Source organism: Lissotriton helveticus, chromosome 1_1, assembly GCF_964261635.1.
Source record: "Lissotriton helveticus chromosome 1_1, aLisHel1.1, whole genome shotgun sequence".
Classification (NCBI taxonomy): domain Eukaryota; kingdom Metazoa; phylum Chordata; class Amphibia; order Caudata; family Salamandridae; genus Lissotriton; species Lissotriton helveticus.
The window spans coordinates 147,572,025-147,592,812 of NC_136057.1; the positions used below are offsets into that span (position 1 = coordinate 147,572,025).

Here is a 20,788-nt window from a genome sequence, read left to right on the forward strand (position 1 = left end):
AGGCTCTGTCATATTACAGACGGGGTCGCAGATACTGGTGGAATCTCTTCCCTAACGTGGATCACACCGTAGAACAGGTGTTGTACTACAGACATGAGTTCAAGTGTCGGCAATCCAACACCGATCCCTCTTGAAACTGAAGCTCAGTCACCAAATGCAGTAAAAGGAGGACTAAAGGTTTAAACAAGTTTATCTTTCTCTAAAGCGATGTTCACTCTCTAGGGTAGAGTTTGCACCTGCACCGGGAACAGAGCATTTTTTGTAACTGGGTGCACTTTCCTTCTCACCATCAGGCATAACGCAATTAAAGGTGAGTTGTAGCACAGAAGGTGAATGGGCACCTGATATGTAATAGGGTCCCTGGTTTTTAAAAGTACTTTACAATATTAAATAGGATTCCACTCTTTTTACTTGTTCCAGGATAGAGCACAATTCAGATTTAGGAATATCTGGCTGAAGTTCTTGCTTCTAACCTGTGTGTGTGTTCCTTCTCTCCTAGGTGTTGACTTTGTATTGACTTGTGTGGACCAGGCCATTACCCCTGTTGCCTTAGGGGTGAACTCCCACCTCTGTCTGAGGTCCTGTGGGGTGTTCGACACAATGAACTGCCTCAATGTGTCAGCAGCATGTGCAGGGGCGGAGTCAGCTTCCAGTTTGCTGATCCAGACCATGGTGAAGAGGTCTCAGTGCTACATCATGGAGGGGAAGGAGGTGCTCGTCATAGGAGCCGCAGGCATCAGCAAGAAGTACATCTGGGAGTCAGCCAGAGATTATGGGATCAAAGTGAGATTTCTGAACTCTTCTTTTTAAATCTTCATATGTCGTTCGTTGTATTTACCACTCGATTACTAAACTAATTTAGTGGTAGAGGATATTTGCTGTTACAACTTGATAAAGCGCCGATGAAGTATGGTAGCACAGTCTTGGTGGATGCAGTTGGTGGATGAGTATTGATAACTTAGTGCTGTTAGGCCATAGTGCCTTGATAGGAATTGACGTGCAGGGGTTGGAAGTAGTAGCATGTTGGTGGCATTTGTTAGTGTGATGATGGAGATAGTGCTGTGATTTTATTAGGTTGTAATACAGAGTGTGGTAGTGCTGTGGAGATGAGTAAACTCATGGGGTTGTGACGTAGGTCAGTGGTGGGATTAGTAATTTCATGGTTGTGTTGGTAGCTGGTGCTGTAGAGATATTGGCGCCTGTGATGGTTGTTGTGGTCAGATGTTCTTAGGTGAACTATGACATCCTGTGTATGATCTTATGGTTGTGTGCTATGGTCATTCTGTGGTATGAGGTGGTAGTGCAGTGCTTTGGGAGTAGAGTGGTACTGAGGTGAATGTGTGGTATTGTGAAGTGGCAGTGATAATGTGATGATGGAGGTGTGTGTTAGTGGGGTACTTACAGGTGGCAGCATAGTGGTAGAGCAGTGGTGTGTGTAAGGGTGCTGAGTGCTGATGTGTGAAGTATTTTCTTAGTGACTGGAAATGGTAGTGAAGTGGTGGAGTGGTGCTGTTGGGGGTGGGGTGAGTAGGCCAAGCGGAAGTAGTGCAGTAGTTTTGGGTAGTATTATGCTGGTGATGGGCTGGTAGTGTTGAGTGGCAGTATGTGCACAGGGTGGTAGTGCAGAGCTAGACTAGAATGTCACAGGAGTTGATAATCTCAGTGCAATGAGAGTGCAATTATGTGATATTTTACTGTAGTTTTGAAATGTAAACGAGTCTCCGCCTATACCTCATGCATTGAGGCACCCAAGGCAAACATTTACACCTAAGCAGCCACCACTAGCATGTGGTGAGAGAGAAATACTCCACTGAATCCTCGTTTTACAAAGTAATGACAATAGTCGCAGTTGTTGCTAGCTAGACTTAACCAGACCCGTGGTAAGAAGCCCACTTAGATACAACAAGGAGACTGCACACATCACTATGAGAGCTGTATGGAGAGACGTGGCAAGACCAATGGAGCATCCATGCATCTGTCTAGCTTTTCAATGAGATGAAAGAGCAGGGAATCACTGAAGGCTTAAAACTGATTAAACCTTCAGTGATTAGCATGCGCTTCTACCTGGGCCTGTGCCAAACTAAGGGTAACAGGGGAGTTGGGACAGGATCAGTTATATCATCCTTAAATGTAAAGAGAAGGCCAGGTTGTGCGTATTAACATGCTAACTTTAAATCCCTGTGAGTTTTCTATGAGAATCGCACAATAGGTTTTCATCGCCTACAACCTTCATCTGTAAATATGGAATGTACAGTCTAAAGAACACTTGTTTACAATTTTGTAAGTGAAGTATAAAGGATTGTGTAAATGGAGACTTTGCAAAAGCAGGTGACCCATTTTGCTGTCACTCATAGCTGAAATGGTCAATGATTGGTCCTTCCTGAGCTAATGCTACAGACGCAGGTTGTTTCTGACGTCCTACACCTTCCTCTGTAACAGAAGTGGGGGATAATAAGCCACATAAACTTCTGGAGGGGAAAAGGCATTCAATCAGCCCTGGTCCTCATTTGGGACTGTCTGAAATCTCTAGTGGATAGAGAGTGAGCGTCAGTACTCATGCTCTGAGACCTATCAGCAGTATTTAAGACAGTACACCATGAAGTGTTACTGAGCAGACTTTAGGTCTGATGTAGAGTTCTTCAGATGGGTTACTCTGTCACAAACATGACGGCTATCCCGCCTGCCTTTTTACAAGTGCATTATACCCTATTGCACTTTTAATAAAGTAGATGTGACATTCATCACATTTGTGACAGAGTAATCTGTCCACCAAATCAGGCCTTAAATGAGAAGGTTTTCAAAGGAAATATAGTTACTGGATTGACTCCTAGAAGATAGGTCATATATCCTCTTTAGCTCCTGTTCTCCGTACAATCCGGCATTGAGACAGGAGTTGTCTTCCGTTCTTTCACCGACACATGCTACAACTATGCTGATCTTCAAACTGGGTAAACCAAACTACCTTCATCCTTCAAAATAAGACAACTGACAGCAACCAATGGTCCAAATTAGCCACTGACCAATACATTATGGACAGTCACCTCAAAAACAGAAATCATAAAATAGGGTAATGGAAAGACAACAACCCATTAAGGCAGGTGCCCCATGATCCCACACGTCAAAGAATCAACCAAATCCATATTCCACAAACCGAGGAGACTCTGAAGCATCTGCCTTCATTTTCAATTCCTGAAGAAAGTCCAGGCAGCCACCTCACCTTTCCAGACTATTCCAATGGACTATACCATGGAGTATCAACATCCAATGTGACTAATCCAAAGAATTAAAACTGCAGCAGCAAATTAACTCTGCAGCCACATCTCAGCCACTCTCCCGACTCTGCAATTACTGCCTGCGACGATCTATCTTCAAACTACTGTACATAATGCACAATGCAATAAACAGAAAAATACCAATATTTGTACAGATGAAACTCAAGAAATACTGTCAGAAAAGGACGCTGCAGTACAGATTTGCCCTATAACTTGTTGTGCCACAGAAGTAGGAAATTGTTGCTGGTGTATCATTCTCCATCCAGACTACCAAACTATTGAATTAATTCCCGGCAAAGCTTTATTTATTTATTTTTGAGTTTTATAGAAAGCAAACTTGAACTGTTAGGGTATTAGAGTGCTTTACAGGAATTGGCAGCAGTATACAAGGACTTGGCGAGGGGGTTTGGGGGGCTGGGAACAAAGGAGAAAAAAAGGGGACGAAGTAACAATTAAATTTACAGTTCACAGGGAAACAAGGGTTCAAAGTCAATGGTGGGAAGCCCAGAGGAGCCGGGAGGAAAGCACCAGTGCACTCCTGGGGATGCATAGCAAGGACTTTGGGCAAGATTTCATCTCTGGATGAGATAGCTTATTATTATCCCCAGAGTCAAGAAGGCACGTTCGGGTGGAAGGCGCTTCTCGGTCCACACCGCACGCCTCTGGAACGCACTTCCCCGCGACCTGAGAACAAAATCAAATTATTTACGATTCAGGAAGTGGTTGAAAACCCATCTCTTCCCTTAATTCTGACCTCCCCCCCCCCCTCTTGCCCCCTCTGACCCGCAGGTGCATGGATCTGAGCGCTGGGATACCTACGGGTGACTACGCGCTTTATAAAAAATTTAAATAATAATAATAATAATAGCAGGCATAGTTTAGGCAAGGAATTTGCCCATTAGGAAGGTTTTGGCATTTTTTTAAGCGCGCCAGTGTCGGGATTCTTGTTGCCGGGCAGGAGTGAGTTCCATATTCTTGGGGCTGCTCCAGAGAAGGCCCGGTTGTAAGTTTTCTTTTTCCTAAAACATGTAGGTTGGAGCAAGAGGTCTCTGGAGGACCGTGAGTTTCTAGTCCCTCCCAATAGCACAAGTTTCTGGGCAAGATATGCAGGGGAGTTTGTGTATAACCCCTTGTGTGTGATACATGCCATTTTGAGCTCAATTCTGGCCTGTAGAGGGAGCCAGTTCAGCGCTTTCAAATCTGGTAAAATATGGTTGTACTCCCTTGAGCCTGTTAGAAGCCTTCTGTCTGCGTTGATGCAGGCTTTTAAAGGTGCCAGCAAGATCGTGGATAAACCCGAGAGGGTAGAGCAGCCATATTCCAGTCTTGAGATGAATAATGCCTAAACATCCACTTTCAAATCGGGAGTGTCAAGGAAGGGTTTCAGTTTCCTTAGATAGCTCAGGTGGAATCTGGCAGATTTAGCCATCAAATTGATGTGGTCCCGCATGTTCAAGTTGCCGTCCAGGGTTATTCCGATGGAGATACAGGCTACCACAAATAACCTGCAGTTTAGAAGGATGCAGAGAAGGTGGCAATGTCCTACCTGGACCTCAGACTACAAAATAGAGTAAGGATCTGATGATCAACAGGAAGCGAGGACTTTATCATCATAAAATTAGAAGAATGTGGAGGGACTAGACTAATGACATCATTTTTGAGGAATGAGAATTGGAAAGGGGTTTCAGACCGGGGTGACAGCTTACGACGTTATTGTTTGTGTTAGCAGTAAAACCATGGCCGCTCCATTTAAGATACTCATTAAAAGATTGGGGAATTGATGTAAGAAATAGCAGGGTAACAGTATTGCTATATGCAGTCGCCCTATGGTTTTGTCTGAGGACGCTGCCTGTGACATTCGTCAAGGAAATCTTAAAACACTTTGGTTAGCAGTTGGGATTGCACATAAGTAAACAAAAAGTCTGTACATTTTCCACTGGGAACACCCATGGGGCTCCCAAGAGAAGCCTTAACAAGAACAGATGCTTGGGCTCTATGGTGACGCATTCAGAAAATAGGTGGCAGGAATGAACAAAGATGTTGGCTTTAATAATTCAATATATGTTAGGGTGTCACTCCCACTGTCAATAGCAGGTAGAATTGTGATCATTAAAATGATAGTGCTGTCAAGATGTCTGTATGTATTTCAGTGCTTCATGTTCCCAGAACCAAGAAAACACTAAGGGCCTCATTATGATAGAGGATTTTCCGCCTCCTCCGGGCCGGCGGAAGCCACCTCCGGCCCGGAGGAGGCGGAAAATCCTCTGCAGAGTCACCAAAGACCCACCGCCGCATTACGATGGCTGGTGGGTCTTGGTTTCTGTCCGCTGCTTTTCCGCCGCGGTCGGCTTACAACCGCGGCGGAAAAGCTCTCATTTGGCTGGCAGTGTCTATCAGACACCGCCAGCCAAATTAGGAAGCATTTGTAAACATGCTTTTCCGCGGCGGTTTTTCCGCCGTGGAAAAGCATGTGTACTTTTGATTGTGGGGGCCCGTTGCGGGCCCCCAGGGTGTAGGCGGGTGGGGGGTGCACATGGGGGGTACCTATGGTACCCCCTAGTATTTACATGCACAAAGCGGCAGGCACCGCGCGGTGCCTGCCGCTTTGTGCATGTAAATGTTACACATGCACTTTTAACATTGCGGCGGGTGCTGCTTGAAGCAGCACCCGCCGCAATGTTAAATATCCAGGTTGTGACCGCCAGGGTGGCGGTCACATCCTAATTTGCACGGAGGGACCGCCGCTGCCCCTGCGGACGGTCCCTCCACCTCTGGGGTGGCGGACGGACGCAAGTCCGTCCGCTATCCTAATCGGCCCCTTAATCTGGAAGGAAAAAGAGATTCAGAGTAAAAATTGAAACAGTGATATGCATGTATAAAGAAGATGGCAATGGGTACCAGATACTGAAGCATGTTATCAGGCAGCACAAATCCAGTAGGTGGCTGCTTGGTTTGGAGATGAATACAGAGTAGACATAGAATTACCTGGCTGCCTACTACTGAGTGAAAAGGAAGCAACACAACTACTTTACACCAAAACATTGATGATGAAATCCCTCAGTTAGTAAAGACTGGAAAGCATACAAGAAGGAACCACACATAAAAGAACTAATAATATGGGGCCTAATGCATGACATTTCCATTTGCAAAAACTGGTTGCAATATGCGCATTAACATTTCACAAATAACAAGCTTTTGCAATGCAATCGGTCTCGCATTAGGAATGTTTGAGCTATTGGTATTGTAAATGACAACTTTTGTATTTATGTGTTGGTTTTGAAAATAGCGAAATTAATAGCTTTGTCATTTACAATGCCAAAAGTTTTAGCTTTCGCAAATGTGACACCTATAGCATTTGTAATGCAATATGGAGCTACCGTCACGGCCATTATCTGTTACCGCCCCCCGGGAGCCTTCAATGCCCCTCAGCAACAATCGCTACTCACCACCTTCACCAATATGGCCACTTCCCACAACAAGCTGATTATTCTAGGAGATTTTAATCTCTGGCCCAATGGTAGCCTGGACAGTGCATTACACAACCTAGTACTTTCCTGGGATGGCGCAGGACTTTCACAATTGGTTAACAAACCCACCCACACAGCTGGGCACCAATTGGATTTAATCTTTGCCTCCCCTCAGTTAGTACACTTGAGCGACATCCTGCCCATGTGCTGGACCGACCATGCACTTATTAAATTTCACATTACTTGTGACAGAGCTAGAAGGCCTCCACGTAGCACCACCTCCGATTTTCTGTACAGAGATTGGAAAGCCCTGGATAAACTAAGACCGGCGGGCTCTGTATTTAATGTGGAAAACAGTTTCTCCCCAATTAACTCGGTGGAGGACAATTTTAAGGCCTTCTGTTCAATAATTTCCTCTACCACGGACTCCCTCGCACCACAGAAGAAATGCAAAGCAAAGAGCAGAGCCCCAGCCCCCTGGTTTAACGACTCTCTGAAAACCCTCAAACTAGCCTGCAGACAATCAGAGAGGAAATGGAGGCAAGGCTACTCCGACACTAATAAAGCACTCTGGAAAAACCATCTCCAGGCATATAAAACCGCTATTGCTCAAAGTAAAGCCAACTACTTCTGTGCCACTATCAGCAATGCCACTAACAGCTCAAAAAGCATTTTTCAGATTCTCAAAAACCTCACCCACCCTGAATGTGCCTTAAAAACTACTCTACCCACACAAGCACTCTGTGACAACCTTGCGTTATTTTTTAAAAATAAAATTGAAACCATTATTCACAACCTGAATTCCTCCCCTCCATCATGCGGTTCCAACAAATCAGGGGCCGGTACCATTGACTCGGTCTCGGTGCACTTAGGTCACCCCCCTATGGAAAAGCTGCGAAAGTTCCCCCCCATCCCAGAAACTGAATTTGAAAGACTGGCGCTCGGGATCACCTCGGGCTCCCCTCTTGACCCGCTGCCTCCAAAAATTTGGAAAAGTTTTGGTACCGACCTCTTTGACACCCTGCGTAGGATCTGCAATCAATCCTTGCATTGCGGATTTGTGCCAACCCCTTGGAAGCAGGCTCTAATCACCCCGCTATTGAAAAAAACCTTCCTTGAACCCCGAATGTTTGTCTAACTATCGGCCTATCTCCCTCTTGCCATTCCCGGCAAAGATTGCCGAACGTTGGGTAAGCGCCTGTCTTTCCGCTCATTTGGAGCAAAATCAGATCCTGGATGACTTCCAATTTGGCTTTCGCCCAGCCCATGGGACCGAAACAGCTGTCCTGACAGCCATGGAGGACCTTCGTATGCGGGCAGACAGGGGCCAGGCAGTAGCCTTGATCCTGCTGGACCTGTCTGCCGCATTTGATACGGTTAACCATGGGATCCTGTTGGAGAGACTCTGTGAGGCTGGGGTGGACGGCACAGCCCTGTTATGGTTCCATTCTTACCTACGGGACAGGAGGCAGGATGTGTCTCTCCCCCCTTTTCAATCCACCTTTGCCTCTGTTTCCCACGGGGTCCCCCAGGGTTCATCCATCAGCCCCATCCTTTTTAACGTGTACCTTAAACCCCTGATCACGTTAATAAAGGCCTACAGGTTAAAAACGATCAACTATGCGGACAACACCCAGCTCATCCTCTCTTGGGAAGGAGAAGACTCTACCCCCCTTGCAGCATTTCATGACTGCCTAAGGGAGACGGCTGGGTGGTTACATAAAAATTCCCTGCAATTCAATTCCTCTAAAACGGAGGTTTTGTATTGTGCGGGAAGCCGAATATCACGCCAGTTCCCCAGCGATTTTTGGCCTCTGGAAACACCAGATAAACCTCTGCCAGTCACGTCGGTCCGCAACCTAGGGGCCACGCTGAACAATAGGTTGAGCACAGAAACCCAGGTCGCAAAAACTGTGGGTACCTGCTCGGCTCTTCTGCGCTCCCTGCGCAAAATTATGCCACTCCTCCCTGCACAAGCACGGGAGCTGATAGTCAGGTGTACTATTCTTAGTCGCCTGGACTATTGTAACACGTTGTTACTTGAGTCCCCAGCTGTTCTACTGGATCGTCTCCAAAGAGTTCAGTCGGCCGCAGCCAAGCTAGTTCTTGGCTGGACCAGGAGGTCCTCAGCCACTGCGGCCTTAGCCGAGTTACACTGGCTCCCACTTAAGCAACGAGTGGCTTTCAAGACTCTCTGCCTCGTCTTTAAAGCACTGCACGGAGCTGGGCCCAAACCTCTGCAGGCCATGTTTACCTGGTACACCCCTGCCAGAACCCTTCGCTCAGCCTCTGCCTGTTTGGTAATTGTACCTAGATACAACAAAGTCAGGACGGGGGGTAGATCCTTCAGAGTCGCAGCGGCTAAATTGTGGAACAGTCTGCCTCCTGAAATCCGCCAAATCTCACAACTCCTCCCCTTTAGGAAACGCATCAAAACCTGGTTATTCCCTTAAATCCTAATTTCACTTGCTTCTCGCCTTCAGTCTCCTCAGTTTAAGAGTTTTCACCAGCGCCAGGAAACCTGCAAGGTGTCAGCCGCGCTCTATAAATGTTTTAAATAATAATAATAATAAATAATAAATAAATATGTGTTGTATTTACGTGACTTAGATGTATTTATATTACAAATAACAATGGCTTTTTAAATAATTAATACTTAAAAGTTATTGTAATTTATAATGGCAATAGCTTAAACTTTTTTAAATAACTTTTGTGAAGATTATGTTCAGTGTATTTTATTGTGGCGAAAATCCAAGAACAGAAGTGAAATATTAACATCTTTTTGTGACATTTGTAATACAGCTTGAAACATTGAGAGAACATATTTGAACCAGTTGTTAAATGGTTGCACAGATTGATGCTGTGGTGGCGCTGAGTAATGTTGTGGTGGCAACGAATGATGCTGTGGCGTTCAGTGATGCTGTGGTAGCGCATAGTGATGTTGCGGTGCCCCTGAGTGATGCTGTGGTGGTGCTGAGTGATGCTGTGGTGATGCGATAGATAGAGTGAGTGCGATAGATAGATAGAGGGAGGGCTATAGATAAAGGGAGGTAGGGCAATAGAGGGAGGGGGATAGATAGAGGGGGAGCGATAGAGTGAGGGAGGGTGATAGAGTGAGTGTGGGCGATAGATATTTTATTTATTTATAAAGTTTTATATAGCGCGAACTGGGCGATGGATAGAGTGAGGGTGATAGAGTGAGGGTGATAGATAGAGTGAGGGCGATAGATAGATAGACAGATAGATAGGTTGAGGGCGATAGATAGATAGATAGCTAGATAGATAGAGGGCGATAGAGTGAGGGCGATAGATAGAGTGAGGGTGATAGATAGAGTGAGGGCGATAGATAGACAGATAGAGTGAGCGCGATAGATAGACAGATAGAGTGAGGGCGATAGATAGATAGAGTGAGGGCGCTAGATAGATATTTAATTTATTTATAAAGTTTTTATATACCCCGAACTGGGCGATGGATAGAGTGAGGGAGATAGATAGATAGAGTGAGGGCGATAGATAGAGTGAGGGCGATAGATAGATAGAGGGGATAGATAGAAGGCGATAGATAGATAGAGGGCTATAGATAGATAGAGGGCGATAGATATATAGAGGGCGATAGATAGATAGAGGGCGATAGATTGAGTGAGGGCGATAGATAGAGGGCGATAGATTGAGGGTGATAGATTGAGTGAGGGCGATAGATAGATAGAGGGCAATAGATTGAGTGAGGGCGATAGATAGATAGAGGGCGATAGATAGATAGATAGATAGATAGACAGATAGATAGACAGAGTGAGGGAGATAGATAGATAGAGTGAGGGCGATAGAGAGAGAGGGGTGTAGCGAGAGAGGGGTGTAGAGAGAGAGGGGTGTTGAGAGAGTGGTGTGCAGAGAGAGTGGGGTGCAGAGAGGGGTGCTGAGAGAGAGGGGTGCTGAGAGAGAGGGGTGCAGAGAGAGGGGTGCAGAGAGAGGGGTGCAGAGAGGGGTGCAGAGAGAGGGGTGCAGAGAGAGGGGTGCAGAGAGAGGGGTGCAGAGAGAGGGTACATAGATAGGGGTGCAGAGAGAGGGGTGCAGAGAGAGGAGTGCAGAGAGAGGGGTGTAGAGAGAGAGGGGTGTAGAGAGAGGGGTGTAGAGAGAGATGGGTGTAGAGAGAGATGGGTGTAGAGAGAAAGGAGTGTAGAGAGAAGGGGGTGTAGAGAGAGGGGGCAGAGAGAGGGGTGTAGAGAGAGGGGTGTTGAGCCAGAGGGGTGTAGAGAGAGAGGGAGAGAGAGAGGGGTGTGGAGAGAAGGGGGTGTAGAGAGAGGGGGGCAGAGAGAGGGGTGTAGAGAGAGGGGTGCAGAGAGAGAGGGGTGTAGATAGAGGGGTGTAGAGAGAAGGGGGTGTAGAGAGAGGGGGCAGAGAGAGGGGTGTAGAGATAGGGGTGTAGAGAGAGACGGGTGTAGAGAGAAAGGGGTGTAGAGAGAGGGGTGTAGAGAGCGGGGTGTAGAGAGCGGGGTGTAGAGAGAGAGAGGGGTGTATAGAGAAAGGGTTTTAGAGAGAGGGGTGTAGAGAGAGAGAGGTGTAGAGAGAAGGGGTGTAGAGAGAGGGGTGTAGAGAGAGGGGTGCAGAGAGAGGGGTGAAGAGAGAGGGGTGTAGAGAGAGGGGTGCAGAGAGAGGGGTGCAGAGAGAGGGGTGCAGAGAGAGGGGTGCAGAGAGAGGGGTGAAGAGAGAGAGGAGTGCAGAGAGAGAGGGGTGTAGAGAGAGGGGTGTAGAGAGAGGGGTGTAGAGAGAGGGGTGTAGAGAGAGGGGTGTAGAGAGAGAGGGTTGTAGAGAGAGGGGGGCAGGGAGAGGGGTGTAGAGTGAGGGGTGTAGAGCGAGAGGGGTATAGAGAGAAAGGGGTGTAGAGAGAGGGGTGTAGAGAGAGAGGGGTGTAGAGAGAGAGGGTGTAGAGAGGGGGGTGTAGAGAGCGGGGTGTAGAGAGAGAGGGTTGTAGAGAGAGGGGGGCAGGGAGAGGGGTGTAGAGTGAGGGGTGTAGAGCGAGAGGGGTATAGAGAGAAAGGGTTGTAGAGAGAGGGGTGTAGAGAGAGACGGGTGTAGAGAGAAAGGGGTGTAGAGAGCGGGGTGTAGAGAGCGGGGTGTAGAGAGTGGGGTGTAGAGAGCGAGAGGGGTGTATAGAGAAAGGGTTTTAGAGAGAGGGGTGTAGAGAGAGAGAGGTGTAGAGAGAAGGGGTGTAGAGAGAAGGGGTGCAGAGAGAGGGGTGCAGAGAGAGGGGTGTAGAGAGAGGGGTGCAGAGAGAGGGGTGCAGAGAGAGGGGTGCAGAGAGAGGGGTGCAGAGATAGGGGTGAAGAGAGAGAGGAGTGCAGAGAGAGAGGGGTGTAGAGAGAGGGGTGTAGAGAGAGGGGTGTAGAGAGAGGGGTGTAGAGAGAGGGGTGTAGAGAGAGAGGGTTGTAGAGAGAGGGGGGCAGGGAGAGGGGTGTAGAGTGAGGGGTGTAGAGCGAGAGGGGTATAGAAAGAAAGGGGTGTAGAGAGAGGGGTGTAGAGAGAGAGGGGTGTAGAGAGAGAGGGTGTAGAGAGGGGGGTGTAGAGAGAGACCATCCCCGCACTCCCAACAAGGTGAGTGCGGGGGATGGTCAAACGAAGTCCATCATCAATCTTAAGCAAGCAAAACTTGGCACACTCTCTTCCCATCTAAAATTCAGACATGCAAAGCACTGAAACCAGGAGAAGCTTGATACACTGTCACCCTTCTCTCTCTCGCAGTCCTCGGGGCACTTACCCGGCAACGCTATAGTAAGTTGTAAGTAATATTAACTACTGAAAAGATATAAACGCAACATATCCCAGTGCTAAGGTGCACTGGTTACAGGATGCAGCGTAATGGTGTTACAAAGGAAAAAAGGAAACAAGAATATAATGCCCCAGTCAATGATAAATAAAGCCTCATTTGGGTATTATTTTCTTTGCTAAAATCTTTTGACATGCCAAATAGCTGTGATGAATGAGTGAATGGCAGATGTGAGAATAGATGCAGAGCGGATGACTGGATTTTGGGGTGTGGGTAGAAGAATGAATAAATGAATGAATGATTGATTAATAACTGGGGTGGGGGATTATGGATGCAAGGGAATAGACGGGTCAAGAGTTGATCTGCGGCATGTGGTGAAAGAACAAATTGAGTGGTTTGAGATACATATAATCATGTTTTATTCAGTTTGTGCATTGTGTTTTTTAATTTCACCGATCTGAAAGTTTTGTAGAAATATTCTCTAGGAGAGTTCAGTAAAGTTACTCCAAACCAAAAGCAGTAACACGCCGAAGGGAGCAACAACCCCTCTCGTGAGTCTACCTGCGGGCTGTGCAACATCTGTCAGGCAGGGAAGGCGCACTCACTCACCCGATGAGCAACACAGATCACCCCCTTATAACCCCATAGTAGCTGGACGCCTGTGTGATGATAACCCGGATGTAGAGGCCATATGTGGAGCAATTGTGTGATAAGTAGCCTCCCAAACTACGACCATGCCCGTTCCAATTATTTATTTTTGGAAGTATGGACAGGTTTCAGTGCTGTTTAACGAAATGGCATTTAACTAATGGAAGAATACACGACTTTCCCGTTCCAATTATTTATTTTTGGAAGTATGGACAGGTTTCAGTGCTGTTTAACGAAATGGCATTTAACTAATGGAAGAATAGACGACTAGCACACATCAAATAATACACAACACCTCTGGGGACCCAACACCCAATGACATAACGTACAGAGACAGGGCCCAATGCAGAACGTGGTGAACCCCTTCCCCCCACATGCACAGAACTTAGGGTGCATAGAGGCCCCCAGAGGGTGGGGCAATTCCGAGTCACAAATACTACACCTTGAAGCTACCACAGTGAGACCAAGCTCAGCCCTGCAGACACAAACACCCACTGAGACACAGCAAAGACCCGGTGTGCCCGATGGAAGACAGGCCCGGGTCAGTGTATCTACAGGCAGCGGGGCAAGACCACCCCTCCACTAACAAGTGAGAAGGGCAAGTGCACTGCTGCAGCCACACTCACCACACGTGCTGCCTGCCACTGACAATTCGCAAAAGCTCTTTCTGGTGCCCTCAGGAGGCCAACAAACCCAGTCCGCTGGTTGCACATGCAGGCATCCTGCATGAGGCGGCCAGGCTGGAGGCGACAGGGTTGTGTCCTGCTGTAAATGCAGTCTTTACATCCTATGCAGTTGTGTTCAGTGTGCCCAGCCTCACGTGACTCCCAAAGCACCCTATGCCATTACTCCTTAAGGCTCTACACCTGCACTAGCCTGTATACTAGTGTTTACAACCTGTAAAGTTATGACTACGAACATTTTAGAAATGGGCTTAGAAGTGTCGAGTTCGGCACTGCCGTGCCCTGCACTGCCCACGTCCATCTGGCCTCGCCCTACCCTGGGGAGAAGCTGGCCTCAGTTACTACACTCCAGCGCCGCTTGTGACAAGCCCAGCCTCTAGGCGCACTCATCCAAGTCTGCACAGCCAGATGTTAACTCACTGCATGGCTCACTTTATCACAGAAAATAATTTTCTGCATGGACTGGTTTTGAGATTCTAGTTAGTCCAGACCCAACACTGGAATTAAAAGAATGTCAACTCCTCTGAACATTCCAATTCTCACTTAATTTGCTTTTATCATCAGGTAGGGATAGGTTAGAAAGTTGTTAAAAATTGTAATTTCTTCTTCTATTCGCTATTATAAATGTATGTTTCAAAGGGGAAAATAGAAACTTTTACTCATTTTCTAATTCGGATTAAGTGGTCTTGGCCCAGGAATACCAGCCACGACTTAGAATCATGGCCAGGCAGCAAACCTGATGCAAGTGCAGGGCCCAGACCAGGCCAGATGTCAACAGGAGGAACCATAAATGTGTCGAGAACCTCCGAAGGGAGATGGGATGTCACGAGAACACTCTATTGGGGCGGTGTAGGCAATCAAGGCAGGTCTCATGCGGGGAGTCGTCTGGAGTGAATTTTCTCTGACGTGAAGATAGCCCCGCCACCGTTACCATAAGTGAGGCCGAAAGTGTTTTCACGTTCGGACACCTGGAAATACCAGGGAAGTCCGGATTAAAAATTGTGAGTTTTAAAAAAAAAATTTCACACAGATCACTGTGGTCAGGGTACGCCTTAGCGCGTGTACACCGCCCAGTGGCATTTCTTTGCACTACTGATACTGGTTCTGATGAAAGCTCAGCCTAATTGGCTACATCGAGCAGAAACATAACATGTCGACCTTCTAAACACTAATTGGATACCATTGGCTCAAATTAAAAGCCAAATGTTATTGTCTATTACTGGTTTTAATAAGTGCTCACTTTGCCTAGATTAAAATATTTTTGGCTAAAGTTTGCCCTTTTTTAAACATCACTTTTTGTCACCAATTCACTTCTCTGACACACAAATAACCAGCTCCACTACAATTGCGGGTGATTCAGCACACCGGGTTGGCATTCGGCCTGCCCGGTGGAACCCGATGATGAAGCATGTCACTCACTAGGTGGGTGACTGAGGTTTTTTTTTTTTTTAAATGTTTTGGTTTTTTTGCACTTTGGTACACACCCAACAGTTTCTTTCTTCTTTTCTGTTTTCTTGGTATTGACACTGACTCCCTCGTGTTTCACAAGAAAATAGTAGCCACTCCTTTGTTGTTATACATGTCATGAGAACAACCACGGCTGCCCAATGAGAATCTGGGAAGGCTCCAGGTTGTATTTACATTATCCGTGATGGTAAATTATGCCTAGTGTCAATCCGGCGTGCAGAACTGCTTTCATTAAAAAAAATGGCTTTTTAAATCTTTTGTCTCGCACTATTTTAAGTTTCATTCACCTCAATATGAAAACTAGTACTAGATAAAACAGGGCACTATTTACACAGCGAAATCTGACCACTGACAGATAACTGCACAGAAACGCCAAACACCCCCACGTGCATAAATGTCCAAAGCCACATAAAAATGCGACACCTTTTACACGTACCCACCACAAATAGTGCACCCCGACAAATCACTGCACACATGATGCACTTAACATCACCGCGTGTATAAATACACAACAGGTGGTAAATAAAAACATGAGACCCTCTACAGGTACCCACAAATCTGGGCACCGAGAAATGACTGCACATATACGTCAAACATCACCTGGTGCATAAATAAACATCCGCTGCTACATAAAAACTCGACGCCGTTGTGCGTGTAGGCACCACGAAATCTGGGCACCGACAGGAGTGCTCTGATGCCTCTGGATCAAATTTGCACTATATAAAACTCGACAAGTCATACAGATCCCTGCACAGATCCCCCGCCCCGTGCATATACAAACACCCCCGCTAGAAAAACAAGAAAATGCATAAATATTCACCAATTTTCGCCACTTTCAGGCAGTCATGGTTTTTTAGCCAGTATCCCTTAGCATGTTTGAATTTTTGAGCCAATGCTTACAATGCTAAATATTAAACTTCTAGTCCCAGAATACATAACTGTTGGTTAAAAAGCTAAGAGAAGGTGGCAAGTATGACTTAAGATCGCTTGCAGCTACATCACAGGTTAGCTCTCCTCAACCTTCCTTCCGCGTTCATCACAGGTCCCATGACCCGCCGCACCCTGTCCAGTGTGTCTGTACTAAACAAATGACTGGCTCAGCTACGTTTATCCCAACCTCACAGTTACACATTATGAACATAAGAAGGGCGCCCTGAAAACAACGCCAGAGGATCAGATCGTTAGAGGCGTATGGTGTGGAAGATATGAAAATGCACACTTCTTTCAGTAAAGGCTTCAGCATGAATAAAAGTGTACAAGAAAGGATTTAAACAAGAAAAACATGATCCCAGGTGAAGCCCACGGAAAGGTGCGGCTGTGCTTACCGTTTTTTATCAATCGACGCTACCTACAATAATCTTTCCTCAAAAACGAACGCAGATTCTTTTGTTAATACACACACATTAGTGGCTAGCCACTAGCTACAGTACAAATAACAGGGCTACAATAAGGATACATATCCTCCTGCCTTCATGAAAAAGCTTTGACGCCGCTTACGCTGCCTTTGAGCAAGAACACATCGGTCAAACCCTGTCGCCGCCGACTGTTGATTGTGAATTGGGACGCAAGAAGTGGAGCTCAAGTTTAACAAGCCATGAGCCTGCACGTGGGGCGGGACTTCCATCTTCTGCGAGAAGCCAGCGCCCACGGAGTGGATGGCCCAGGAGCAGTGGTGACGCGGGGCTCCCACGCCTGAGGGAGAGCCCAGCGGTGGTAGCAGAAGTCAGGAGTGGTGGCTGAGGCCGCTGATGCGGTAAGTGGGGCTTAGTTGTGGGGGGGGCCTGGGGCGTCGGTGTATGTGTTTGTGTGCGTCTGTGTGTTTGTGTGTGTGTGTGTGTGTGCACGTGGGGGGGCGGCGGCGGTGTGTGTGTATGTGTGTCTGTGTGTGTGCGTGTGTGTGTGCGCGTGTGTGTGTGTGTGCATCTGTCTGTGTGTGTATGTGTGTGTGTGCGTGCCTGTGTGCGTGCGAAGTGCGTCCACAGACCCTAAGCGGCTCGTGCACCGGACTGTCTCCCTTGGGAGGCAAATCAACAACAATAGGTCTCGTTGGCGAGACCTAAAAAGGAATTTTGCAAACTGGCCAAAGTACTAATGGGTTGGTTTAAAAAAAATCAAAAATGTAGTGCGTAGCAATCCAACCTATTTAAAGGCTATTCATGAGGTAGGATGTAAATTGAGACTCACTACAACTGGATGCTGTTGTATTTAAGAACGTGTGAAAAGTAGGTTCTTTGAAAGGCTTTTATTACATGTCTCCATTACTCCACATGTCCTTAGCAGGCTGCCTCAGCTGAGTCTGGTCAACATTCTAAGGTAACCTCCAGGCAACTGTCAGAAGATAGAGCATACCAACATTCTAAAGAAGATAGGGTAGGAGGGGCAAACTATTATATATTTAGATTACAGCACATCTTCCCTCCAAATGTTTTTTAGGAAACGAGGGTTGAAGTATACAATAGATACGTGTGAGTAGAAAATAAGGCAAAAGAGAAGAGGTTGAAAAAAAGCAAAAAGAGATAAAGTGAGAGAGAGAGAGAGAGAGAGAACGTATGAAGTCAGGGTAATAGTAAATAGATGTAACTAAGGAAGAAAATTGAAAAAATACATCCGTGGGGTGCTATTTCCACTGGAACTAGAGAAGTTAACACCTGAGGACACATTATTAACATTTATTTATTTATGTATTTATAAAGTTTAATATAGCGCAAACCTGACCCACGAGGGTACCGGAGCACTTTACAATATACAATTATTTAACCTTAGATGGTTGAGGTAGTATACATACATTCGGTATTCGCCATTCAGTACAAAGGAGGTCGATAATAGTACATGAATAGCATAGGTGACTAGTAGTCAACAAAGAATGATCCATGAGGGAATCAGTACGCTTCATAATACGCAGTTATCAAATATTAAGTGATTGTAGTAGTAAACATACATTCGATAATCGCTTTCAATACAAAGGAGGTAGGCAGTAATATGTGGATCACATAGGTGACTAGATGTCAACATAGAGTTAAAGTCTTAGGATGTGAATTTGTTCATTAGAAGCATTTTTACTTATTTTTTGAAGGGGGTAAATCTTCAGTGCAATCCCTGAGAATGCTCTGCAACCCGTTCTCTTTTTATGGAAGGATTTTGGTTTCAGTAGTAGTGAACTCACACTTCGCAATTGTCTGCATCCTCCCAATCGCTCTAGCTTTAAAGCTAAGTAACTGGGGGTATTGCTATACAGTGCATTATGGGTCATGCAAGCGATCTTTAGGTGGATTCTTACCTTGTAGGGCAGCCAGTTCAGAGCTTTCAAGGTCGGAGAAATGTGGTTATTTCTTTTAGTTCCTGATACCAGTCTGGCCGCAGCATTAAGTGATGCCCTCAACAGGGCCATCTTGTATTTGGGGAGACCGCATAGAGTGGTGCATCCATAGTCTAGTCTTGGAAGCACAAGGGCTTGTACTGCCATTTTTAAGTTGGTCTGAGGGAGGAAGGGTTTAAGTTTCCTTAGTATACTCAACTGGTAACTAGCTCCCTTAGTGGCAATAGTAATATGCACCTGCATGTTCAGGTGTTTGTCTATGGTGACTCCCAAGGATTTTGCAGAGTCAATGATTTCACAAGTTTATCTATGCTCCAACATTGACCATTTTCCATTATAACAACATTCTTTTTACAATGGAAATGCGCATAGGTTCAAAATACTTAGAATCCATACCTTCTCTGTTAACTAGCTTTTTGACTCTTATCCAGTCACCAGCTTTCAATACTTGATGCTTTGCACCCTGTTTTACATCATAATACTTCTTATACCTGATTTGATGCACACAGTAGGGTTGTGTTCCGATTTGACACCTCCTCCCAACCAACAAGGAAATAGCTTGCTGCTAGGTTTCCTGTGCTTTAAAGCAGAAAAAGGTGAAATTTCTGTGGCACAGTTAGGAATAGTATGGTATGCCCATAACATGTCTTTAAGGCATCTTCCACCTTTAATTGATTGATACTGGCTAACTGGATACATTCCTTGATTATGCGATTGATCCTCTCTACTAGGCCATTGGCCCTTGGACAATATGGAGATGACCTGAAGTTTTTGATGTTGAGATGTGACAGAAATTCAGACATGGTATGTGAAGTCAATTGCACTCCATTGTCTGTCACCAGAGTGGCAGGTATGCCTTCCGAAGAGAAAACATCCTTGAGAAAAGCAATAAGTGAAACAGTGGTCACATGGTGGACCATTTTGGTGACTACTCAACTGGAATGATAGTTGACTAAAACGAATGCAAATCATTTTGTTACCCCCTCCCCCCCCAACGATTAATTGGACCAATTATATCTAGAGCTAGTTTTTCCCCACGGTTTTTCTGGAACAATTACCGGGGATAACGGGGCATTGTAAACTATTTTGGACTAATCACTGTTGGAGCAAAAACTGCAGTCCTTTACCTTGGATTCAGTTTGTGAATCCATGTTTGGAAACCAATCAAATTCTCTCACACGAGCTTTGGTGAGACTTCTGCCCAGATGGGCTTCATGGGCTAAGTCTATAATCTTGTCTTGAAGGCTCATGAGAGGTATGATCTTATCATTTCGTAGAACCAAGTCGTTCCACTCATTGATTTCGTTATGAACGTCCCAAAAACCTTTTATGTCATCATCAAACGCACTCTTGTAATTGGGCCAACCGAGTAGAGCATATGACTTGAGTATAGCTAAATTAGTGTCATTAGAGCTGGCCAACATCCATTCATCATTGGCTATAGAGTAGGAATTGTCAACCAGCATAGGAAATGATGCAATATCAAATTCCTCCGCTATGTCAAATGACACTCTGGATAAAAAGTCAGCTGCTTTATTCTGCTTGCCCGGGACATATTCAAGTTTGTAGCAGAAACTTTCATACCCTAGAATCCTTATAGCAATCCATGGAGTGCTGTTGTAGGAACTTTTAGGTGAGAACATGTAAGTCAGGAGTTTGTGGTCAGTGCGGATATCCAATTGAATGCCAAACAGATAACATTTAAAATGGTTGACAGCCCAAAAACATGCCAAAGCCTCTTTCTACAACCAAGTAGTCGGCCTCTGATTTGCTAAGGACTCTGGAAGTGAACACTACAATTCTTTCTTTACCATCAATAAACTGGGAAAGAGTGCCCCAAGACCTTTGTTGCTGTCATCTGTTACAAGATTAGTTTTCCTGTTCTGGTCAAAGTTACCTAAATAAGGGGCTGGCAAAATGGCGAGTTTCAATTCCTCAAAACACTTTTGATGGTTCTATAACGATTTAAAGTGAACATGGCTCTTCATCAAATCTTTTAGGATAGGATATAGGGAAGCTCAGCAAAATCTTTAACATATTTTGCCATGAACTCCGATAAATCTAAAAAAGACCTTAACTCATCCTCCTTACTTGGAGCACTTTTTAACTGCCTGTAGTAAACATAATTTGGGCTTAAAGCCATCTTTGGAAATGGTGTGTCCTAGGTATTCAAC

At 45.8% G+C, this 20,788-nt stretch overlaps 1 protein-coding gene across 1 annotated transcript in view; it reads left to right on the top strand.

Moving 5' to 3' along the window:
* LOC144768327 (carnosine synthase 1-like) overlaps nucleotides 1-20,788 on the top strand; it is a 595,298-nt gene that overhangs the window by 522,974 nt on the left and 51,536 nt on the right. Inside the window, exon 7 of the mRNA XM_078651907.1 lies at nucleotides 500-783. Within this exon, the coding sequence (XP_078508033.1) occupies nucleotides 500-783 (284 nt within the window). The remainder of the gene's footprint in view (nucleotides 1-499; nucleotides 784-20,788) is intronic.